We start from the raw sequence: 23670 nt of genomic DNA, 5'->3' as shown, positions 1-23670 counted from the left end.
TTTCAGGACGTTTTCTAGGCTTCTTTTGAATAACATGGATAGCATGTTAACTGCTTTAGTTCTGTTGGTTGTCAAGATGATTCCAACATACAGGAGTGTTGCAGTGTTGTTAAACACATGGCTCTAGACAGTGATTGTTGTGCATCTCTCATGACTGCCTCTGCATACTGAATATGGTTGAACTAAAAATTTCACACGTTTCATTTCACCATAACACTTTTTGCTATTGATTTTCAGTGCAGCTCTTGTAGCATACATCAACCTTTTCCCCCAGTTTCCCTTCGTTAAAAATGCCTTTCTAAAAGCGACCCTCATATCTAACGAGGCTTCAGTGAACAGGAAATGGATCAACTGAACGGCCAAATGCATCTCTCTAGTTATGTGTCAGGCCTTTGCCTCGTTTTTAAGGACATGACTTTCAGACATTGTTTAAAAAAAAAAAAAAATCTCGTTAAAGGTCTGGTACAAAGACTGGACTTAAAAAAAAGGGGGGGGGGGGGGGGCAATAGGCAAAGACAAACTTCGAAAGATCTTCAGAAAGCATGGACAACTACTGCTTAAATCTGCTTTTCAGAATTACAAGAACGTCTGGTTCCTTCCATTCTCTTCCTCTTATCCTTTTCAAAAGTTTCCAGCTATCATAGTCGTGATAGGCGGGGTGCAGGTCACCAGTCTGCAGCAGGGCATGTCTGGTTCTTTGGAAACAAAATATTAAGACTGGCTCAAGACTTGCATAATGCGGCAAATGGTCATGACAAGGCGGCATGCACCAGCACCCAGCCATTCATATCTGCAAAGACATCCATAGAGTTCAATAGGGAGAGACGGGAAGGGAAAAGATATCTATAACACAGAAAACCAGCTTTTCTAAAGTTTGAATTATTGGATGCAGAACGAGAAAACGTTGCACTGAAAAGCTTTATTGGAAAATTCAGTGGGCATGAAAAAAGTCTGACTTCAGCGAACATTTCAATAAGCCACAATTTGAGTTACAAAGTGCTAAATCAGTCACCTGTGGAGATTTGAGAAAAAGAAAAATGCTCTAGGAAAAGCAAAGAACAAACCAAGAAAGTGTCAAAACATTATAAGCTTTGAAAAATAATCATTTCTGTAAGACATGCAGATGAGTTATCGACTTGTGGGCTCTGTCACAGTGAAGTAAAGTGACGGCCATGTGAAGCTGTGTGTTGTTTTTTTTCCTCAAGTGGCTCAATCAGTCGACTGAAGCAGCATAAACAAAATTGATCCACGTCTTAGGTCCCCGACAAGGTGACAGTCGGAGCAGGAGCCTGTGCAGGCAGGAACCGACAGACAGTGCTCACGTTTTATTGCCCAGATTTCATGAAAAATATAGCAGACATAATCACAAGTGGTATATTCTGCCAATCAGCAATTAAAATAGTTTTTACAAATACTGTACATTAAATTGTACAATCGCTTCTCAAAAAGAAAAAAAAAAGACAAGATTTTGAAATATAACATTTGTCGAATCCATTTCACTTCATGTACACGTTTATTTAAGAAAGAAAAAACACTTTACCAAAGACTTTTTGTACAATTGGGGACAAAAAATAATTACAATATGATAAAGCTGTGTTACACCATCCATACACTGTATGAAAGATGAATGAATTACCAGTCATTAGCCATTGAGCATTTCATGGAGTATCATCTTTTCTGAATTTTAGAATGACCAAAACGTGCAAAACAGACTTAACGTTTAACTCTGCATCATTCCAATTGAGTGACTGAGAATAAACTCATAAGAGTTTGTGTCCGTTTTCACCATAGACTTCAACAGGAAGAGAGCTCTTTATCCAATCACACATTTTGCCCTCTAGTGTCCATTAAAAATAATGGAGGCATAAACCAACTCCATTTGGGGTTCACTTTCTGACACACAAGCCGTGTTTGACTTTTACACTGTCATGGTGCCACCATAATAAGTGCAGTTGAAGCGTGGCACAATTAACACGCAAGGTTAAATACATATCTTAAGACACGTTAACACGGCTCATCTTTCATTTCTTATACAGCAGGAATTAAAAATTGAATTATAAACCATAGAAAACTGTAAATGAGACGGTGTAGAACAGATGCTAGGAGATTTAATTATCCCCTTGCTACTGTGCAGTGAGGGAGGAAAGAAAAACTCAGTCAACAGACATCAGTCTCAGTAAATGTTAAACTTCCCTTAAAGCCAGCTGCTTACAGGATTCAGCTTCTGCAAAACTCTTTGTAAATTATATGTGGGAAAAATAGAGATTATACAGGAGACAAAAGAGAGAGAGGCTATGGCAATGTTTGTCTGCCAGTCGGTCAAACAGTTTGGTTCATACTGAATCTCTCAACTCTTTGACGAGCTGGTGTGACAATGGTTATGCCTTGAAAAACAACAACAAAAACAACAAAAACGGGAAAAAAGCCAACATAGCAAAACAAAAATAGCATCTTTCAATTACATTTTTTCAACATGACGTTACACAATATTAAGACGAGAAAAGGCTCAGAAAACAGGACACAGATTTAATTCTGTAGGAAACAATTTACATTAAAAATATTTACACCACTTTTTGTCATCCACCCACCCTGATTAAAAATACAAGCCCGACTTTTAATTTTTCTGTGCTCAAACTTCCACTCCAGCAGCAGTAATTACACAAAAGAGGAAACAAAACCACCAAAGCACAATATACATCCAAACAGGCACAGCAGAACAGTGGCAACAGTAGTGTACATTCAAATATGTGGGTCAGTATGGCTCTCTGGTGGATGAAGCTTATTAACATGATGTTTGAGCGGACCCATTATGCTAATTTCTAGCTCCATATCTTTACTCTTGGACTCTACTGGAGTCCCTTTGTTGTTCACAGTTAAAAATAATGTTCATTTATCTTTTGCTTCGCACTCTAAAACAACTTGTTTTGATTCCTTTCCTTCTCCTTTTAAATAACCTTCCTTGATTGTTTTATTTGCATGTAACAACCAAAGTCTGAAAGGCAGGTATGCAGGGCTTCTGTGGTCATAACGATAGATGGAGATAATTAGCCTCAGCCTAAGCGCATTATTTGAAAATTTGGCCATATTTAATGTGATTAAAGACATTAAATTGATTTTCCTAACACTTGTTGCGCATAGTTTTGTTTTTTGTTTTTTTAAATCCTTACCAAAGTCCTTTAGTCCTTACTAAGATAATTTAGTCCTGTATGTGCTGAAGAAGGTTGCCCAGGGAGAGGGAGGTCCAGGCTTTTCTGCTTAGGCTGCTGACCAGGTGACCCCGATTTGGGTAAGAGGCAGAAAATGGATGGATTTTAAAAATAATTTTGTTTTGCCGTCAGATGTGGAATACTCATTTCTGCTCTGCCCAGATCAACTTTGCAAAACCCATAACATTGCTGAAGGGTGTTTCTTCCAACTCTGCTTTTAAATTTTCATTTGTGGCCATTTTAAATGTCAAAATCAACATATCGATAAATGGCTAATATTGGCCATCAGTCAAGACTGATGATTTCGTTGGGACCGATATATATTGATCAAAGTCTAACTGTAACAGTATATGTCAAAACATAAAGAAAAGCAACATAGGACCACTTTACAAGTGGGCCTTGACATTTCATCTAGTTCAAAAACAGATACAAATCAGAAGTAGTCTGTGATCAACTATCTTTAAAGCAGTGCTTACAGTGCACTGGATCAGTCTATGAAATAGATTTTTTCCTATCATTACCATAAGGAAAACAGGCATCCCATATGGCCCAATATAGGCATATGATAGATCTGACATCTCATGATCAATAAACAAAAACTGAATCAATCATCATAAATTAGAATAAATCACATATTTAAAAAAAACTGTTAAACAAAAATCACAAATCATAATTTATTTTAATGTTCAGAGTACAGAATAAAAACTACATTGCACAAACTTTTGAGAAATTAAAAGGTCAAGGAAACTGGCAAACAATCATACCCAGGACAAATTAATATACTTTCACTAAAATCTGACCAATACTCTAGAAGGAGTAGTGATTCGTGTAAAAATTTAAAAGTGGTCATTAAATGACCAATATGCCCTCAGTCTGGTTTCATGGTGTGCAAGTTTCACTAAAATATGACCAATATTCTTGGAGTAGTGATTCTTGTGAATTGTGGACAGATGGACGGAAGACACGTTGCCATCAGTACCTTGGATAGACGAGTTTTAAAAAATACAAATCTTAAACATGTCATTAGAACATTAGAATGGCCAGCTATTTGTTGTATTAGCCCAGTAAAAGGAAACCATAATGACCGATCACATTTACCACATATTTTTAACATTTGTTTTTGACGAATAGGCCATTTTACACTCCTGTTGGCAAAGAGTCCCTGAGCCATGTCAAACCCACGTGTATATGGACTATCCCTCATAGCTTCAGTCTCTTCACTGTCAAGCATTAAACAGATTTTTTTTTCCTGCAAGCTTTTTGTCAGACTAGTATCTCCGTCTATTTCCACCATAAAACTTGAGTATTTGACAGAGTCCCAGGGAAGATGTCAGGAGATAGTAGGAAGTCATTTGCATTCATAAAGAATGTATTTCGGTGGCAATGCAGCATGGGCTTCAGAAACTCTTAAAGACTTTCTATAAATACATCATTGCTAATTTACATGGGTCTTGCAAGAATCTCCACGACTGCTGTGGTACCAAAACGGAACAAATTTAAAGTGACCATGAAAGCAGATTGATTTGAGTCAGTTTCAGCCAGTTTTGCCTCTGACGGAAGTCTGCAAAATCTGGCTGTGACATTTGGCTTTGTGAACAAATATCCTGAATGAAAGACTTTTGAATCCTCTCCACAGTCAGAGTTGAGGGAGATACGCTGTCGCCTATTGAACCCAGCACAAATTTGTTAATTAAACTCTCAAACCCATAAGCCACAATTTCAGCCTACACAGTACTAAACTAGGGGAAGGTGGTCCAAATACAAGTAGAGTAATGCCTTTGTTTTCTGGCCCACATGAAGCTCAGAATGGCACTGAAAAATACAGATTTACAAAATGTTTAGTCAAGGGAAATAAAGCATATCTGATGGAGTGGCTTTTACTTTAGCTGATAACAGAACAGAACTAAAAAGGAACACATTTCTAGATAAAAACAACCAAACAATGAGCTCCTGATCATCTGATACAGAGCTGTTTGCAGAGGTTGCAGGTGAGCGCCACCGCTGTAATGAAGAGAATACCTGCTTCCTCTTATAACGAGAATTTGTCGCATTAGAAACTCACCAGCCAAAACACTGCAGTACAAGAATGTGTTGTACTGGTACTCCATACAGAAACAGTATGATGTTTTATTGAATCCAAGTGCTCTAGCCCTTGAATATAACATGACCTCCTTGTTTCCAAATCTAATTTACAGAGAAAAATGATATCAGGGCCAAATACTGGATACTGGAATGATAATGTTAGTAGGTTTGTTTGCATCTAAACTTAAAGTGACTACCAGCTTAAAACTGTATGGCAACCATAGAAATTTCCCTTTATGGAATATATTGTGCTTAACAAGTCTATTAAACAATCACTGAGTGTTTATTCCACAGCTTCCCTAAATTACCCACATTGGTAATTAGTCATTTTTATGCCTTTTAACCAATATGTTTTTAATGCTGCAAATGCAAATATATACGTATATATTTATATATATTAATTTAAGAAGCCAAATTCCATTTATTTGCATTACTGAACACAAAAAATAGATTATGTGATTGAACATTATGCTTAAATTCTGACTTCCTTCAAGTCCAGTTTGCCAGCTCAGATTTGGGTATAAAAATAAGAATTTTGTTCAAGCTTTTCAACGATTTCTTAAATATTTGTGTTTTCTTCTTTTTGTGACAGGCTAATAAATTTGTTAAGCACTGCAAGTGCAAATATATTCAATATCACAATAATATATCTATAATAATAATAATAATAAATGACTGCATCTCCCTAAGCCCGCTTGTGTCCATCTCCCCTTCTCAAAAAAAGTGAGTTCTTCCTTCCCCCTGTGGCCAAGGGCTTACTAATAGGGGTTCTCTATCAAACAGTTTAGCATCTTCACTTTGAAACATAAAGTGCCTAAATATACAGTAAGCATTAAACTTCCTGCCAAATACTGGCTGATCTGCTAACATAGCTTCAAGGGGGGGCAATTGACACTTTGTGTATTTATTTATTAATGGGGGGGGGGGGGGGGGGGGGGTTATATTCCAGGCCATGACTCCATGATCTAATTGCAGGTCATTGATGACACCTTTTTTTTGTAAAGTACACAAGAAGCTCAAATGAGTGGTGGTTACAGTATTGCATTTTAGTAAGTGCATTCAACCAAAGTTTGATCAAACACGTACTCTGAAAGAACAAAGACTGCAAAGCTTCTTGTGCCAAGATTATTATTCAAGACTTATTACATCGTTATTACATCTGTAGAGCCAGTTTACTGGCACACAGGTAACACCTAAAGAACCACGACTGCTTTAATGCTACACAAAAAAGGTAAAGATCGTAAACAACAGCCACATTTTTCTTTACAAACACAGATATGGCTGTTCAGGAATTTAATTCATTTAACTCTTTATTTTGCAGAATCATGTAAATCACAGCTAAAAAGTGTAAAAGTGATATAGAAGAAGACAAAAAACAAAAAAGAGCAATGAAAAGTAACAGAGGTCAACAGCTGGAAGCTGCACAGCATGAGGGTGTAAAAATCGGTATTTGTCCTATTATTTTACTTGAAGACTTTTTTTTTAAATCAAAGACATAAATGTTCAGTATTAGGAAAGCTCTGATTTCCTCTGCAGCTAGGCACTGACTTGTGACCTGGAACTGATCCCCTGTGTGCTGCAGTAGCCCATAGCTCCCACACACAGGGGTATAGGGCCACACGGAGTAACAAAATCCTGAGGGGTTTTTGACTTGTGTCATTTTTATATGTGAATAAGTGCCAGTGTAAAGATAACTATGCGTCACACCACACTCACACACTAGAGCCAAACGTTTAAATATAAAATTCAGCTGAACGTGCTCAAAACATTTCAATCACTGCCCTTCAAGCATGAGAGTCAACAGACACCTAAACAGCCAGGACTCCTCAACATGTAGGACTAATGAGAGTTTTTGAACTCACATAGCAAAAATGAACAAACAAGAAGATTCTCAGTCACCCAAGTACTAAATAAAAGTGTTCCCGGTAGCTTGATCTGAGTTTTAAAAAGTTGTTGTTGTTTTTTTTACATTAGAGACCAGCTCTGTCACTAACCTTTTCCTTAGGAAAAATTAACAAAACCCCCCAAAACAAATTAAACTCCTTTACATATCAGGCAGACAGCACAGATCTGCTTTCACACAGCAGTTCAGCTTGGACGGAGACTTAGAGATGCACCTGACTCCACGGGCCTGATTTTCACTGATGTCTCCAGTGTATTCACTTAGGTGGAGAGGGCCATATGGGGAGAGGATGAGCTTCTGTGTTAAAGACATACTTGTCTAGACTGAGAAGCTCCATGTCATCAGAGAAGAGCAGATAGAAGTACTTCAATGTCTCTCCCAAGAAGAAACTCTCCATCTTGTCCCGGGGCCCGGTGCTAAGTGGGTCGCGGACGTTGTTAATGGATGTGTAGCCACCACCAGAGACCTGCAACAATAGAGGCACCTAATCAGAAAGTTAATTTCCCCATTGGGAAGCAGAAAATATATCATAATGCAAATTAAACTTTTCCAATGCTGCCCAAAGTTTTACACATGAAAAACAATCAGCTTTCCGTGCATGCACTGTGAAGCCACAAGAGAGGGAGACATTGAACTGTGGTCTTTTCTTTTCTCCATCAGTAATCAGTCTGCACTGCTTTACTTTTTATTTTTGTAAGTTGAAATAAGTGTGTGAACCTAATCATTTTCTTTTATGATCAAAAACTTAAGAAAACTGCAACTGGACTGGACTTTTAAATGATTAAAGCCAATGTTCAAAGTACAAATTTACCCCCCCCAAAAAATCAGATTCATTTACTGGCTAGTAATGAAAACGCATAATATGATCCATATTCAGCTGTCTGTACCTTTGTGTACTTATTGAAACTCTGCAGCATGTCCCATCCCCAGTCTCTGTACTTGGCATCTTTGGTGAATCTGTACATGTAGAAGAGACTTTCCACAGTTTCTGGTCTCAGCAGGTTGTGTCTGTCTGCAGGCTGAAGTGTACAGGAGAAGTTGTCAGAACATTGTACAATAAAAACAACAACAAAAAAGATGACATAAAGATCAGTGTTTCAGCTTGACCCTTAATACAACCAGTCAGTCCCACAGAAAATGAAAAATACCATTTTGATGACATCTTATAAGAGCAGCAAGGCTACAGTTAAGATTAAATACAAGCTAAGAGCAGGGAGGATCAAAACTCAGTGACTGCACAACAGACATCTGGACAGCAATGAAGTCCGACTCTGTAAACCCCAAGCTTCTCTGTATTATTATACTACTTTCTACCTTATAGTACCTACACAAAATACCTAGACTGAGCGTGTTTAATGTCAAAATCATGTCTAAAAGCAACTTGTGTCCAGAAACGTCAGGTGCACACTCACAAGTGGCAGAGCAGAGAACAGTAACCATATAAACCTACAAGCTGTTAATGAAAAATGAAATGAGCTTTGAGGAGGGTTAAGGAGGGTACAGTCATGACTTTGACAACAAACATAAACTCACTGATTAAAATTTCCCTCAAAAGGGTCAAGAACTCTCAGTGGGTGTGCTTTACTCTCGGTTATTGCAGCTCGTTAAATATTGTGCTTTTAATACAAAGAAATAACAAAGACTGTTTCGCAATGCAGATCTATAAATTCAAATAAATAAAGACGTTTAAATCAGCGGTCCCCAACCTTTTTTGCGCCACCGACCGGTTTATGCCCGACAATATTTTCACGGACCGGCCTTCAAGGTGTTGCAGATAAATACAACAAAATAAAACTAGTACGTGTACCGAAAAAAGATTTATTCATAACACACGTGAAAAGACTCAGGAAAACCGAGTTAACGATAAAAACGATAACAAAATAACGCTGAAAACCGATAAAACCCCTGAAAACCATACATTTCACACCTGAGCCTCAACTCTCACGGCCCGGTACCAAATGACTCACGGACCGGTACGAGGCCCGGGGGTTGGGGGCCGCTGGTTTAAATCATATGTGGTTGTAGAGAGTTCTAAAATGTTCACCAAGCAAAACCTTTGTGCTGGTCAACATCACTTTTTCCCAGCTGCACGATCACAGGGGGTGAAGGGGAGGTCAAAATCTACACTCACTAGCAGCCGCTTCTTAGCTGCTTGTGTCTGTGCTGGACTACAAGAGAGTAAATACAGCTGTTCTCTGAGTATCCAGCCTACATAAACTACAAGATTAACATGAAAAATAATGCTTGGAGGAAGTGTTTGATTGCTTTTGGTCTACTAGGTAAACATCAGTCAGCGAGATCCAGCAACCAGATATCATAGCATAGTGCCCTACATCTCCATACCACATTTAAGCATTCCCACTCTGGTGGGACACACCTCCATACAGTAACAGTAAGTAATAATTACATACAAGCCACACTGAAAATTAGGGAATACAAAAACCAAAAGACACTTCTACATGTGATTAATGTAATAATACATTTAACAATAATAGTAAAATAAGACATAAGATGATCAATAAGAAGGGAGAAGGGAGCCGGAGATCGACAGACGGATTGGGGCTGCAGCTGCAGTGATGCGGACGCTGCACCGGTCCGTCGTGGTGAAGAGGGAGCTGAGTGTAAAAGCGAAGCTCTCAATTTACCGGTCGATCTACGTCCCTCCCTCACCTATGGCCACGAGCTGTGGGTAGTGACCGAAAGAACGAGATCGCGGATACAAGCGGCAGAAATGAGCTTCCTCCGAAGGGTGGCTGGCCTCTCCCTTAGAGATAGGGTGAGAAGTTCAGCCATCCGGGAGGGGCTCAGAGTAGAGCCGCTGCTGCTCCACATCGAAAGGAGCCAGCTGAGGTGGTTCGGGCATCTGACAAGGATGCCCCCTGGGCGCCTCCTGGGTGAGGTGTTCCAGGCATGTCCCACTGGGAGGAGGCCCTGGGGCAGACCCAGGACACGCTGGAGAGATTATATCTCTCGGCTGGCCTGGGAACGCCTTGTTGTTCCCCCGGATAAGCTGGAGGAGGTGGCTGGGGAGAGGGAGGTCTGGGCCTCTTTACTTAGGCTGCTGCCCCCGCGACCCGGCCTCGGATAAAGCGGATGAAGATGGATGGATGGATGGATGATCAATAAGTTGAGCCTCACCTTCACAATAACATCACTCCCATCACTGGCCTGCAGGCTGAAGTGTGCGATCTCTGGGCTCAGTCCAGTCTCCATCTGCTTGTACATCTGGTGACAGGTCTCCATCAGCTGCACAGCCAGATCCATATGATCCCCTGGGAGGCCGTTGTGGGCCCCAAGAGCAAGAGTCCCTGGCAGGAAACATACCAGGTGATCCTGCAGAGTGAGAGATACAGTCCACAAAGAAGAGGCTGAGAAACAATGATAGATTAATGATAGCCAAAAAGCGACCAGCTAATCAGTGTCATGGGACTTTTTATTGATACAGATTTAGCTCAAGCACAACGGGTGATTGATTTAACAAGGCAGTTTGTCTATGGTTGACTGACGATGGCATTATAAAAAATAACCCCGAACAAACAAGCGCATTGGATTCAAGACCACCTTATCTTGTCAATGACTCTGAATAAGTATCTCTACCATCTTAGGATTGAAGCGGTTGTGGGACAACTCTCCGACAAAGGTCAACTTGCTGGGTCCCGTCTGTCTCACCAGGTGTTTTTTCACTCCCTCTATGGCCTCAAGGTAGTCCTCCAACAGACTGAACAAAGCATACACATAAAGAGGAAAATTAGCAACATACATAACTAGAGATGGACCGATCCGATATTACGTATCGGTCCGATATTGACGTAAATTACTGGATCGGATATCGGAGAGAAATAAAAAAAAAATGTAATCCGATACATTAAATATATAAAAAAAAAAAAAAGCACCTCACAAAACTTGCGACACGGCGTAACTCTGCTCATAACCGTAGCACGTCGGAGCAGTGTGCTCACGTGATAGAGCGGCTGTGTGTTTTTGAAGCCTGCTACCAAACCAGCATTTCATCTCTGAGAAAGTTATCCCAGAGAGAAGTAAAGCAAGTGTGTAAGTTCATCTCTGAATGTTTGTAAAGCATTCCCGCGTTAAGCTTAACAACCAATACCTGGAGCGACTGCCTCTTCTTGCTGCTACTTCAATCTGAAACTGGTTAATGATCAGCTGATCGGCTTTTCTGTCGCGACTCGCGAGTCCGTCTCTCTTGTTTGTTTATTGCCCACTTTGCGCCAGAAAGAGGAAACCAGCGGCTGAACAACAGCAGCACGTTTAAGCTTGATAAGCTGTTGTTAGAATTTATTTAGTATTACTTTCTACACCAGGATCCTTTTCTATGCAGCTGACGGCTGGTAACTGTGCAGGGGCGGATCTAGCAAAGTTTAGCCAGGGGGGCCGATAGGGCATGAACGGGGAAAAGGGGGCACAAAGAAATACTTTTCTTTCTTATTCTCATTTAAAATGTCTAGCTTTTAATCAATAATTATCTGAATCTTACAACCAAAGTCCATTACTGTATATAGTAACTGTTAAGTCTAATATGCCCTAGTAAGCTATAGTACTTTTTCCTTTGGGAAGGTACCATCTGTGCAGTCTGCAGTTCTGTTGAAGGAAGATGTTGAATCTATTTAATTATTTAAAAAAATATTTTATTTCTGTGCATTTTTTTCCCACACTGCATCAAATTAAATGGCCTGTATTTGTATAGCGCTTTACTAGTCCCTAAGGACCCCAAAGCGCTTTACACTACAATCAGTCATTCACACATTCACACACTGGTGAAGGCAAGCTACATTGTAGCCACAGCTGCCCTGGGGCGCACTGACAGAGGCAAGGCTGCCGGACACTTGCGCCACCGGGCCCTCTGACCACCACCAGTAGGCAAACATGGGGTATCTTGCCCAAGGATATTTGGCATGCAGCCAGGAGGCATCCTGGGATCGAACCACCGACCTTCTGATTAGTGGCTGACCTGCTCTGCCACCTGAGCTACAGGTGGCAGAGCAGTTGATTACAAAGTTGATTACGTCGATTAAGCATCATGAGGTGGAGGTTGGGGGTGGTTCCCTTTTTTTTTTTTTTTTGCTGGGAGTTGGAACCCTATTAGTTAGGTTGCTTAAGATTTCTGCTAAGTACTCTTTAAAATACCAGAATAGGAAGGATGGAGTAGGTTTAAGTTTATTAGATTGATCAGTATTGCTGAACTATGAAATATTTTGGGTGCAGTGTATTTTTTACATACAGGTATAACAGAATAGCTTTAGTGTTGTTGTTTATTTAAATTTGAGTATGAACTTATACAAAATGCAGCAAGATATTAAAAAAACATTTTATTGATTAAAAAAACCCACTATATTGGATTCATATCGGTATCAGCACATATCCAAATTTATGATATCGTATCGGTCATAACAAAGTGGTATCGTGCCATCTCTATACATAACAGACATTATCATATGATTAGTCAGTCTGCAGTAATGTGGTTTGGGACACTGTAATACTCACTTGATAAAGTGCACTAACTTTTGTTGCCAACATAAAACACAGTTCAAAAATCTCAACTGATCATGACAAAACCAAAATATAAAGCCAGAGTCACAAAGGCGAGAAGAACAAGAAGTTCAGCAACAGACTGTCTGCTGCCACCCAAGAGCTTTGATCTTGACATCACAAATCTATTCAGAGCATGTGGTATCCATTCACAAATGAGTTAAAGTCAAACTGTACTTTAAAAGCTCAGCAAGATTTCTGCATGTGTTCAAAATATTTTGCTCTTCAAAACATGTTGTGGAAATTTGTGTTTCTTGATGTTTTTGTTTTTTGATGGGTTTTTTTAGGAATCTTGTATATCCTAGCTATGAGTCTGACTGAAAACGAGGACAATCAACATCTTTCTAAGATTAGTTAGCAAACTGCTTGTAAATCTCAAGTTTATTACATTGCAACACTTCCTGTTCATCTGTTAGACACACCCTTTTGATCTTTAAGGCCCTTATACCTTTTAAATACTACACGGAAAACAAAAGGATCGAGTACAGTTCATCTTAGGTGAGACACACATAGACTGATGAAGGTTTATTACATTTTTTAGTTCTGCAGTTGAAGCTTTAGCAGTCTGGCACTTTCCCACAGAATCATGGAAAAACAATGGCAAACTGAAAAGCTGTACTCACTTGTCTTCTGTTTTGCCTCCCTGAATCCACTGTTTGAGCAGGTATTCATAGTAGCTGTCTGCCCGGGCACCAAGTGTGAAGACTCCTTTGTGGGTGAACTGGCCGTTGTTGGTATTGATGAACATGGGCACCAGTCCGTCATGTTTGCCGGGCAGTTTGTGGACCAGCGTCATTACCTCATTCACAGCCTCCTGGAGAGACAAAAGCGAGGAATGGGACTAATGAGATGACATGAAACCAACAGCCTCTGTTCACTTACTGCTCATGTTTTGGTTCATGTTTCATTTTTTGCACTTTAAGGCTCATCAAAAGCTGGCACACATGTCTGTCTCTGGATGTGACAGAAACTATTTAAGTTCATGTCAGACCGGGCTGAACTTCTTTAGGCATAAATTTATGCTTGTCACTTCAATCCCCAGAGAACGAGTGATGGGTACACAACGTCAGATTTTAACTGAACTGAAACACATCACATTAATTGTTTATTTGTCACTCCATCTCAAAAATACAGATTACAATACATTTTACTGTAGTGCAGAGCTTTGTGGTGTCCTAACCTGATACTGTGGGTCCTGAGTGAGGCGGCTCAGCTCTCTGAATTCCAGCTGAATGCTTGTGACTTCAGCGAGCGTACTGTCTGATGTCCATCTGGGAGGATGTGCTGTTCCCTTTCCAATGTTGACATCTGAGAAGGGAATCTTTGAAGGTGTTTTGAAGGCAGGCATCAATCTGGAGCCAATGTCTTTCTTTAAGTGTAGAGAAGAGACTGAATTAAAGAGGAAGTCACCACATACGTGTTCTAAGATTAAAGCATTATTGAATTTATTTGAAAAAAATGAAGCTGATGAATTCTAAGTACAGCAAACCATTGTGATGATCAATTTTACTAGATAAACATAAATTATAAATATAGAAAAAAATAAGATTAACCTTATAAACACTATACTCTAGTTTATAGAAATGGTACATGCATGTTCTAATGGGTTCAATTTATTTCACAGCCCTAATTCACGTAACAAGCGAGACGATTTTTGTTATAGGACAACTTACAGCTTTTTCCAAGAAAAGCTGGTCTCCTGTTAGATGGTAAGTGCTCAGCAGCCCCCCCAGGATACGTATGGTTGTTTCAAATAAATTCACATCCACATTCTTGTTAAAGGACAGATCTTTCTCCACCCAGGTCTTTGCTTCTGCAAATTCTGTGCCAAGAAAGGTAAATTACAACAGTGTGATAAAGAGATACAGGACACAAAAAAAAAAAAGTCTGTACATCTGTATGGCCGAGTTTTACTTCAAGTAACACAATCGAGTGGTGTAGTTACAGAGCACACCCAACCCTGTCAGACGAGACTTAGCTGGTCTGACAGGGTGAAGATTACTCCGTGAAAAAAGTCAGTTTTCAAAATTTGTTTTATTGTTATTATTATTATTATTATTATTATAGATCATACTCCTCCTGCCACATTACTATTCATGGACCATGGATGGGTGATGCAAGCAACAAGTAATGTCTCTAATTATGCTTGAAGGCTAGCAGCTGCTACAACGATGGACCTCTACATCTCCTTGGTGGATTTTTTTTCTTGCATAGAGAAATTTTTGGTTAGTCAAAGTAAAATCAGCAGCACTATAACACAATTATTTTATTTCAAACTAGTCTTGTTAATTGGGGGGGGGGGGGGGGGGGGGTGTCATATGTTCAAGTATAAGCACAATTTCATGGTTTTAGCATAAATAACAAATAACAATAATTTTGTGCAATATCCTACACGGATATCGCGTTTGGTATCAGTTTAGAGACAATTTCAATGATGTCAAGCCCCCCCAAAAACGTCAAACCCAAAAGCCAAAACAAACAAACAAAAAAAAAAAAACCTAAAACAAGTAATAATATAAATAATACCTTCTTTTAGGCCCATAATCCACATGGTGTCCAAAGCATCAATCAGCGTCAGACCCAGTCCAAACCATTCACCAAAAGATTTGGAGATGGGCTTGAGTTCATCGTGACCCCAGGCGTAGTCCTTGTAGCCTTTCCAAGCATGTCTGAAGGCATCGCACACTGCCTCCAGTCGCACTCTAGTTTCAGGTGAAACTACAAGCAAAGGAATAACAATGAATAATTAAAGTGTAAACTTACATCTGTGTCTCCTGCTGGAAGCTCTTTGAACAGCATACTTCTTATTCTTATTATTTGGAGTAGAAAGAGTAGAAATGAAGTAGAAATTCTGTGTCATGTGTTGATGCTTTGAGCACAGCAGGTCTTCATGGTGTGAGTTGGAAACATTCAACTTTAAGTCAAAAAGAAATGCTGAGCTATAAAGAGCATATAATAGTAGAACTGGCCAAAGCTATGTTAAAGAATCTGTTTGAGGGGAAATTTTTAAACCTTCTCAGTGCACCCTGAAAGCAAGAAAGGTTTGCTTAGAATTACAGCAAGCAGTGCTGACCTTCTAGTGGGACAGTGCCAGCTGGGTTGGCAGGTGCTGGGGGCACTGCTGCCTCTTTCTCATTGGCTGAGGGTGGAGGTTCTGTAGCCTGGTCAGCTTCAATCATTGCTCCTCTCCAGCTGTGTATTAAAAGTAAACATCTTATACCTGAATTATTTATATCGGTCTCTCTGATATATCTACTGAAGCATGTGTCACTGCCTCCATCCAGCAAAAAAAAAATGTTTGACTACAATCTTTTATCACCTGACAATCTTCTTTTGTTTTTCCTCCTCTTCACCTTCGTCCTCTTGAACCACCTGCTCTTGCTTCTCCCTGCCGACCGTGTCTGAAACATTTGCATCTCTCTGTAGGCTTGGTGGACCTCTTTTGTTTGCAAATATCTTTTTCTGTGAAAACACACATTGCTAGAGCTAAAAACACAAAGGAAAATATAAAAATATCATGGAAAAGGTCTGATGTGGGTCACAGGTTGTACAGGTCCTTCTCAAAAAAATTAGCATATTGTGATAAAGTTCATTATTTTCTGTAATGTACTGATAAACATTAGACTTTCGTATATTTTAGATTCATTACACACAACTGAAGTAGTTCAAGCCTTTTATTGTTTTAATATTGATGATTTTGGTATACAGCTCATGAAAACCCAAAATTCCCATCTCAAAAAATTAGCATATTTCATCCAACCAATAAAAGAAAAGTGTTTTTAATACAAAAAAAGTCAACCTTCAAATAATTATGTTCAGTTATGCACTCACTACTTGGTATTGAGTGCATAACTGTGCATATATCTGTGCACTGTGCATATATCGGTACTTGGGAATCCTTTTGCAGAAAATGACTGTTTCAATGCGGCGTGGCATGGAGGCAATCAGCCTGTGGCACTGCTGAGGTGTTATGGAGGCCCAGGATGCTTCGATAGCGGCCTTAAGCTCATCCAGAGTATTGGGTCTTGCGTCTCTTAACTTTCTCTTCACAATATTCCACAGATTCTCAATGGGGTTCAGGTCAGGAGAGTGGGCAGGCCAATTGAGCACAGTAATACCATGGTCAGTAAACCATTTACCAGTGGTTTTGGCACTGTGAGCAGGTGCCAGGTCGTGCTGAAAAATGAAATCTTCATCTCCATAAAGCTTTTCAGCAGATGGAAGCATGAAGTGCTCCAAAATCTCCTGATAGCTAGCTGCATTGACCCTGCCCTTGATAAAACACAGTGACCAACACCAGCAGCTGACATGGCACCCCAGACCATCACTGACTGTGGGTACTTGACACTGGACTTCAGGCATTTTGGCATTTCCCTCTCCCCAATCTTCCTCCACACTCTGGCACCTTGATTTCCGAATGACATGCAGAAGTTGCTTTCATCTGAAAAAAGTACTTTGGACGACTGAGCAACAGTCCAGTGCTGCTTCTCTGTAGCCCAGGTCACGTGCTTTTGCTGCTGTTTCTGGTTCAAAAGTGGCTTGACCTGGGGAATGCGGCCCCTGTAGCCCATTTCCCAGGTCACGCCTGTACACGGTGGCTCTGGATGTTTCTACTCCAGACTCAGTCCACTGCTTCCGCAGGTCCCCCAAGGTCTGGAATCGGTCCTTCTCCACAATCTTCCTCAGGGTCTGGTCACCTCTTCTAGTTGTGCAGCGTTTTCTGCCACACTTTTTCCTTCCCACAGACTTCCCACTGAGGTGCCTTGATACAGCACTCTGGGAACAGCCTATTCGTTCAGAAATTTCTTTCTGTGTCTTACCCTCTTGCTTGAGGGTGTCAATGATGGCCTTCTGGGCAGCAGTCAGGTAGGCAGTCTTACCCATGATTGCGGTTTTGAGTAATGAATAGGGATGGGTATCGTTTAGGTTTTATCCGATACCGGTGCCAAATCGGTACTTTTGAAACGGTGCCGATGCTTAAACGGTGCTCAAACCGGTGCTTAAAGAATGGAGAACACAAAATTGGTCCAAAAACCTCTCATGTTCAGCTGTTTTTTGTAAAAAGATAACAATGTTAGCCTTTTCTGCAGCTATGGGGCATATATGGTATCACTCTTGGCTGGAAGCAGTGCTTAAACAATGGAAAAAACACAAACTTTGTCCTAAACCTCTCATGTTTAACTGTTTTCCACTTTTTCTTTGGTCATTTTAGCCTTTTTAGCCAGGGTGAAGGGAGTATCTGCCATCAAACAAGAAGACAGCCGCATGTAGCTATGATGATGTTTGCTAGTTCACCTTACTTGCCTTAATGTAATAACGTGGTTAGCTTACTCAACGTAAATTACACATGAACAACATTAAGCTTCACACGCAGAGAAGAACAGCTGCTGCTGCCATCATCACCCGTCATCATTTCTGCTACACTGGCAGGGCTAGGGGCCAGGACTCTCCTCGTCGTGTTTTTGGGGGATGTTGCATAACAGGCAACTCACCCGCAGTAGATGTGCTTGGTGTGAGGTCTCGCAACAAGCTATCAAATACGGCGCATTTCTGGGCTTTTAAAAGAAACGCTATACATCGCCAGGTGTTTCATCGGATTTGAGGTGTTACCTCCTTTGACAGTATCACAGTATCAGCTTAAAGCACTTGTTGCAGGCTGCTGAGTTTGCATATTTTGCTATGAAGTACAGCCAGACTTTGACCGCTTCGCCTTGGACATTTTTAATCTGTAGCTCTGCTCTAAAAGAACGTACGTACCTGGACCCGCCTACTATCCTCGGAAACGTAAAATGATTGGCTAGAAGTGTATCACAGCTCAGGAAAAAAACAGCACCGAAATAAAGCACCGAAATGTGCGCTGCTTTTCGGTCTGGTTACTACCGTTTATGTCAGAACCGGTGCCATCATGGCACCGGACACCGGTACCCATCCCTAGTAATGAACCAGGCTGGGAGTTTTTAAAAGCCTCGGGAATCTTTTGCAGGTGTTTATTCGTTGATTCAGATGATTAGGTTAATAGCTTGTTTAGAGAACTTTTTCATGATATGCTAATTTTTTGAGATAGGAATTTTGGGTTTTCATGAGCAAGGCTTGAACTACTTCAGTTGTGTGTAATGAATCTAAAATATATGAAAGTCTAATGTTTATCAGTACATTACAGAAAATAATGAACTTTATCACAATATGCAAATTTTTTGAGAAGGACCTGTATAATACACAACAGATGTATATAGCCAAACCCTAATTTTGAAGAGGAGCATTTTGGTGTTTTGATACGGAATGAGAAAAGGATCTGAGAAACTAAGCACATTGCATGCTCATAGAATAGCAACAAGAACACCCTGCTTTATAGTCCATTTAACTATAAAAAAAGCACCACAATTTTCAAATTAAACATCACATTGCATTAAATATTTACTGAAACAGAAAATTGGGATTATGAAATCAGCGAGAAAGGGCTTATAGAGGTCATAAATGAGTAAGCACAATAAACAATAATTACACAGAAAAAAAATAATTCTACAAAGAAAAAAAAAAATATTACAAGTGTTAAAGCTGGGTAAGGTTCAAACGCCAAGTTTCAAAAGCTGAAAGCCAGCACTGAATACCTCAGGCATGAAGACCTGTTTTGTTTTTTTTAATTTCCCCATATTCTTTTCAGGTTTTTTTTGTTGTTTTGTTTGTTTGTTTTATTTATTTATTTATTTTTACCTACCGCAGTTTTAACTGATGCTTCCAAAATAAAGAAGTACAAATACAACTCTAACCTTAACTGGAGGCTTAACCAATATGGGGATATTTGGTCCTCTGGCTTCTCCTGCAGCATCTGGAACAACAGTTAGCTGCAAATGAGGTCCCCCCACCGGATCTGGAGCTTTACCTGCAGCCTGACCCAACACTGGCTTCACACCTGGAGGAATGGCCTTTAATTCTCTGTCATTCAACTCCAGCCAGTCCTCCTGGTCAGACAAACCTACACAAGCACATGCACACATAAGAAAAGAAGGCCGTCATGATGGTAGCCCAGTAAACTACATTGTAGAGCTATTGCTAAATATTTTAATTATAAACTATGATCACTGTGTCCTGGAGTTGTAATTTTTTAAATCACTGTAAACATGGCAAACACCCAATCCAAATAACCATTTAGCTACATAAAAAGTAAGACCATTAAAATTAATAACAGACTTTTGTCTCTGTGTATGTGATGTTAGCTTAGCATGGAGAGGGAAGTGTTTACCTCTCCAATGTTCTGTGATGCTGCTGTAGGAGAGCAGTCCCAATATGAGCAGCAGAGCCAGCAGGAACAGGATGAGGCTTCGCTGGAGCCGAGACAGCTGCTTCCATTTCTGTGGGCAGATAAACAGTGCTAGCTAAACTGGAACACGTCTAACAGCTCTGAATTTCAATCACAGATGTCTCAAAGGAGGTTGTAATTTCTCCCCAACAAATCTGTTTAGGCTCCTTTTCCAAAAAAAAAAAAAAAAAAAAAAAAGTAGGAGCGTAAAAGAAGGAGGCATGATAGTCTTCTTACCCTGTATAAACTCCACATCTCTTTCCGCTTGGTGCAAGTACATTTTCAAATTTCTCATCTAACCAGCTAAACCCTGCAAAGCAGAGGGAGTGAGAAAACCAGCGTCTCTGAGGAGAGAAGGCAACAGGCACCCTGGCACCACTCTGCTCTAATTAACACCTGTGCAACATCATGAAAGCATTGAACCATTGTATGAGCCATGGCCTCAGGAGGCATTTTCATTTCAACATAATGAGGACATTCTGTTCAGCCTAACAGTCCAAAAATTGTGCACTGAAAGCAGTGTTTGAAATCACCAGGAGACTCATGATTCAGTTTTATACTTTTTGGCCAAACTGTGACGTTCAGATCTGCAGTCAGAGAACAGACCGTACATAAAATATGGCTGATACTTCCATGACATCACAAATTGGTTACTTAAGTTTAGTTGTGAAGCCTCAAGTTGAACATTTCTGATGGCAACATGTTGTTGTGTTGAAACTCGATGTGATAAGCAAGGGTAGGGGAAAACTGAGAAACCAAGGCTCACTGCTACTTGTCGATAACATGGTAAATCCCTGTGCATCCTCCCCCTTTGAACTGTAATGGAAACCAAAATTTACAAAAACACCATGTTGCATTAACCTACAACTAGCGACTAAGGCCATAAACTCACCCAGAAAGTGTTTACTAAGCTCACAGACAAGAGCCTTCAACTGTTACTGTCATTTTCCTTTTAATTTCCATCCAACTAGAGATCTTTTTGAAAAGAGACGCCCCCTACTGGTCATCAGGAAGAATGCAGATTCAAGGCACTTCACTTTTCAAACACAGAATAAGTTGCACTTCTATAGTGCTGGAGTCAAATGCTCCAAACCTATGGGATAAAAACATTCATAGAAATGGAATCCTATTGTGGCAACACTGGAAGAGAGGCAGGATTCATCCTGAGCAGATCAATCGTTCATCATATGGAGACAGACAACCATTATGCTCATTTACACACCTATAGTGCCATGACTTGTTCCCTACCAGATTTCTTAGTCTCTTACATATTTGTCACACACAACCAGTTCTCAAAGGAGACCTATCATTTTCCCTTATTTTCTCTTACCATGACAAACTGTCATCTTAAATACAGCCAGAGTTTCACATAAGGTCTACAGCACAGACCCACGTGCCATTTAAAACTTCTATTTACGAGGGGCAACCAATCAGAAGAAAACTGGCTAAAAGGAAGGGAGCTAAAACGGCTCTTTTCAATTAGAGGATGAACCAGTTTAACATACATTAAAAAAGAAAGCATTATTAAGCATGAATTAACACCTTTACATAACATAGCTTAAATGGATGGATTGACCAATTCCAAATTCATGTACAACTATAAAATCAGCGCAAAATCCGTTCCTGACAGTCTGCAATGAGATACCCCTCCAGCAAACCGGGGAATAAATTTAAGACCTCTGTAAATGCAATTTATGGCTTTTTGTACCCTCTTAAGCTTTTTTCTCCTCTAATAGCAGGAGATTGATGTTAAACTACCCTACCCTTCTCAAAGTTCATATAACACAATGAACAAAAGCCAGTCATTCAATGACCTCATCTGCAGAGAGAGAGGAGGAAAAGTATGAAATTCACTGCTTCCCACCTGTTACGTGTGCTTTTAGAAATGTAGGAAAAACACCCACTATGATTGAAACAAGGGCAGAGCACTTATTGAAGTCCCTTGTGCAGTGTGAGAAGCAAGCATTGAGCTCCTCAGAGGAACATGATTTGCAGAGAACGGTTTTCTCAGGAACCATAAACTGTCATTAAATTTGACGATCCACAGGTACAAGTCGACAGTCCCTGCTTCTTTAAGAACAGGTTTTATAGAAGAAATGTCAGATGACATACTGCTGAACTAAAACATTACAGATTAGTCGATAAGAGCAGTCATTTGCCTTTCCAGTTCAGAGGACAAAATTAATTCCATTTACAAGAGCCAACCGTGCAGTTAAAAAGTGAAGGAAAGTAATCACACAGCGTTTATTACAGAAGCATTTTTGCTTATGATCTGGGCATCTGTAGAATTTCTTTTACCAGATTATCACAATCCTTTTTATAGCATTCAATAACAGCAACTAAGGCTGTTAAAAACTGAATGCAAAATTGATTCTGTGCATTATGGCAAAATAAAAGCGGACATTGATTGGAGAACTGAATGTTGAGGCCAAGTCGAACACTGTTTAAAATGAAGCAGATATGTTGGGAAAAATCATTTGCATTTGCAGATTCCTATAAGTGTATATGGATCTCAAGGGTTCAATTTGTCAGCAGTCATCTTGAAATGCTTCTGGATAGTTATTTTGAAGTCTTATTTAAATTAAAAATTTTCTTCCAGAGCTATTTTACTTTTAATTCTGTGAAGCTGTTTTTGTATTATTTTTGTATTATATCCAGTTTTGTTTTTGTTGCAATTTTAATAGAGAGTGTGTGTGTGTGTGTGTGTGTGTGTGTGTGTGTTCCTTTCTTTTGCATAGTTTTTAAATGACTGAGATATATTTGGGGGGTTTTTCATATTGAAATTATATACAGCAAAAAATTGAAGGAACACTTTAAACACATCAGATCTTCTTCAGGTTCCAGGTTTCGCCTCATGTGACACAAAACCTAGCTAAATGGAAAACTAGTGGGAAAACACACAAAACAAACAAAAAAACAGGAGGAAACAGTGTCAATGGCTGTGTCAGGGACAATTTTTCAGTAATGCATTTTATTGAGTCATTCTATTTTATTTCATTAATTTTCCTTTATTTATCCAGGTAAAAGTCTAATTGAGTTTAAAATCTCTTTTCAAAGAGCGACCAGGCCAAAGTGCAGCAGAAGTTACAACAAATAACAATATAAAAATATTATATTTATTTATATATTTATACAGTTTGGCTACTGTAACAGTAATTTCCAACTTTTAAGACAAATGAAGCATAGCTTATCTTATAGCTTATTTTATATCGAATCAATGGTGACAATTTGATTATTATTCATTTCTTTATTTATTTTGAAGTGTGACACATTTGTTGGCATTGCCCCCAAATTTTGTTTTAAAATACAGTTTCTTGATTTCCTCTGGAAGTGATACTTCTACCACCATCTTTGGTGTTTTGGTGTAAATTTGACAATTTAAATTAGGACTTGTCTCTGTGCCTCAGGAGAGCAACAGTGCAGAGTGCGAGGGAAATGGGTTAGAAACCTTCTGTTGCTTTTAACTCTGTCTTTGAGCGAGTGTTTTATATGCAAATGCAGCACCGATTATGCCACAACCATTGTGTTTAAAAGTGATTTGATGGTAATTATGCCCCGATTATGTCAAGAGGAGAAGCTCCAACTGTAGGCAACAGCTACACTTATGTGCTGTTAGAGTAATCAGAAAATTCACA

At 39.6% G+C, this 23670-nt stretch overlaps 1 protein-coding gene across 1 annotated transcript in view; it reads right to left on the bottom strand.

Annotated features, from left to right (window-relative positions):
• Nucleotides 1-904: 904 nt before the first annotated feature.
• Nucleotides 905-23670, bottom strand: part of man1b1a (mannosidase, alpha, class 1B, member 1a) — a 30193-nt gene continuing 7427 nt past the window's right edge. The window contains exons 3-14 of the mRNA XM_085463203.1: nucleotides 19979-20087; nucleotides 19506-19711; nucleotides 16058-16200; nucleotides 15812-15930; nucleotides 15265-15456; nucleotides 14412-14560; nucleotides 13919-14107; nucleotides 13362-13552; nucleotides 10789-10909; nucleotides 10330-10524; nucleotides 8079-8210; nucleotides 905-7657 (exon numbers count right to left, since the gene is read on the bottom strand). Coding sequence (XP_085319329.1) covers nucleotides 7448-7657; nucleotides 8079-8210; nucleotides 10330-10524; nucleotides 10789-10909; nucleotides 13362-13552; nucleotides 13919-14107; nucleotides 14412-14560; nucleotides 15265-15456; nucleotides 15812-15930; nucleotides 16058-16200; nucleotides 19506-19711; nucleotides 19979-20087 — 1956 coding nt within the window. The 3' untranslated portion in view covers nucleotides 905-7447. The remainder of the gene's footprint in view (nucleotides 7658-8078; nucleotides 8211-10329; nucleotides 10525-10788; nucleotides 10910-13361; nucleotides 13553-13918; nucleotides 14108-14411; nucleotides 14561-15264; nucleotides 15457-15811; nucleotides 15931-16057; nucleotides 16201-19505; nucleotides 19712-19978; nucleotides 20088-23670) is intronic.

Source organism: Copadichromis virginalis, linkage group LG7, assembly GCF_057382275.1.
Source record: "Copadichromis virginalis isolate Kocher_CV1m ecotype Utaka linkage group LG7, C_Virginalis_male_GT1.1, whole genome shotgun sequence".
NCBI lineage: Eukaryota > Metazoa > Chordata > Actinopteri > Cichliformes > Cichlidae > Copadichromis > Copadichromis virginalis.
The sequence above is the reverse complement of the archived record's forward strand: the minus strand, read 5'-3'. Positions and strand labels throughout refer to the sequence as shown.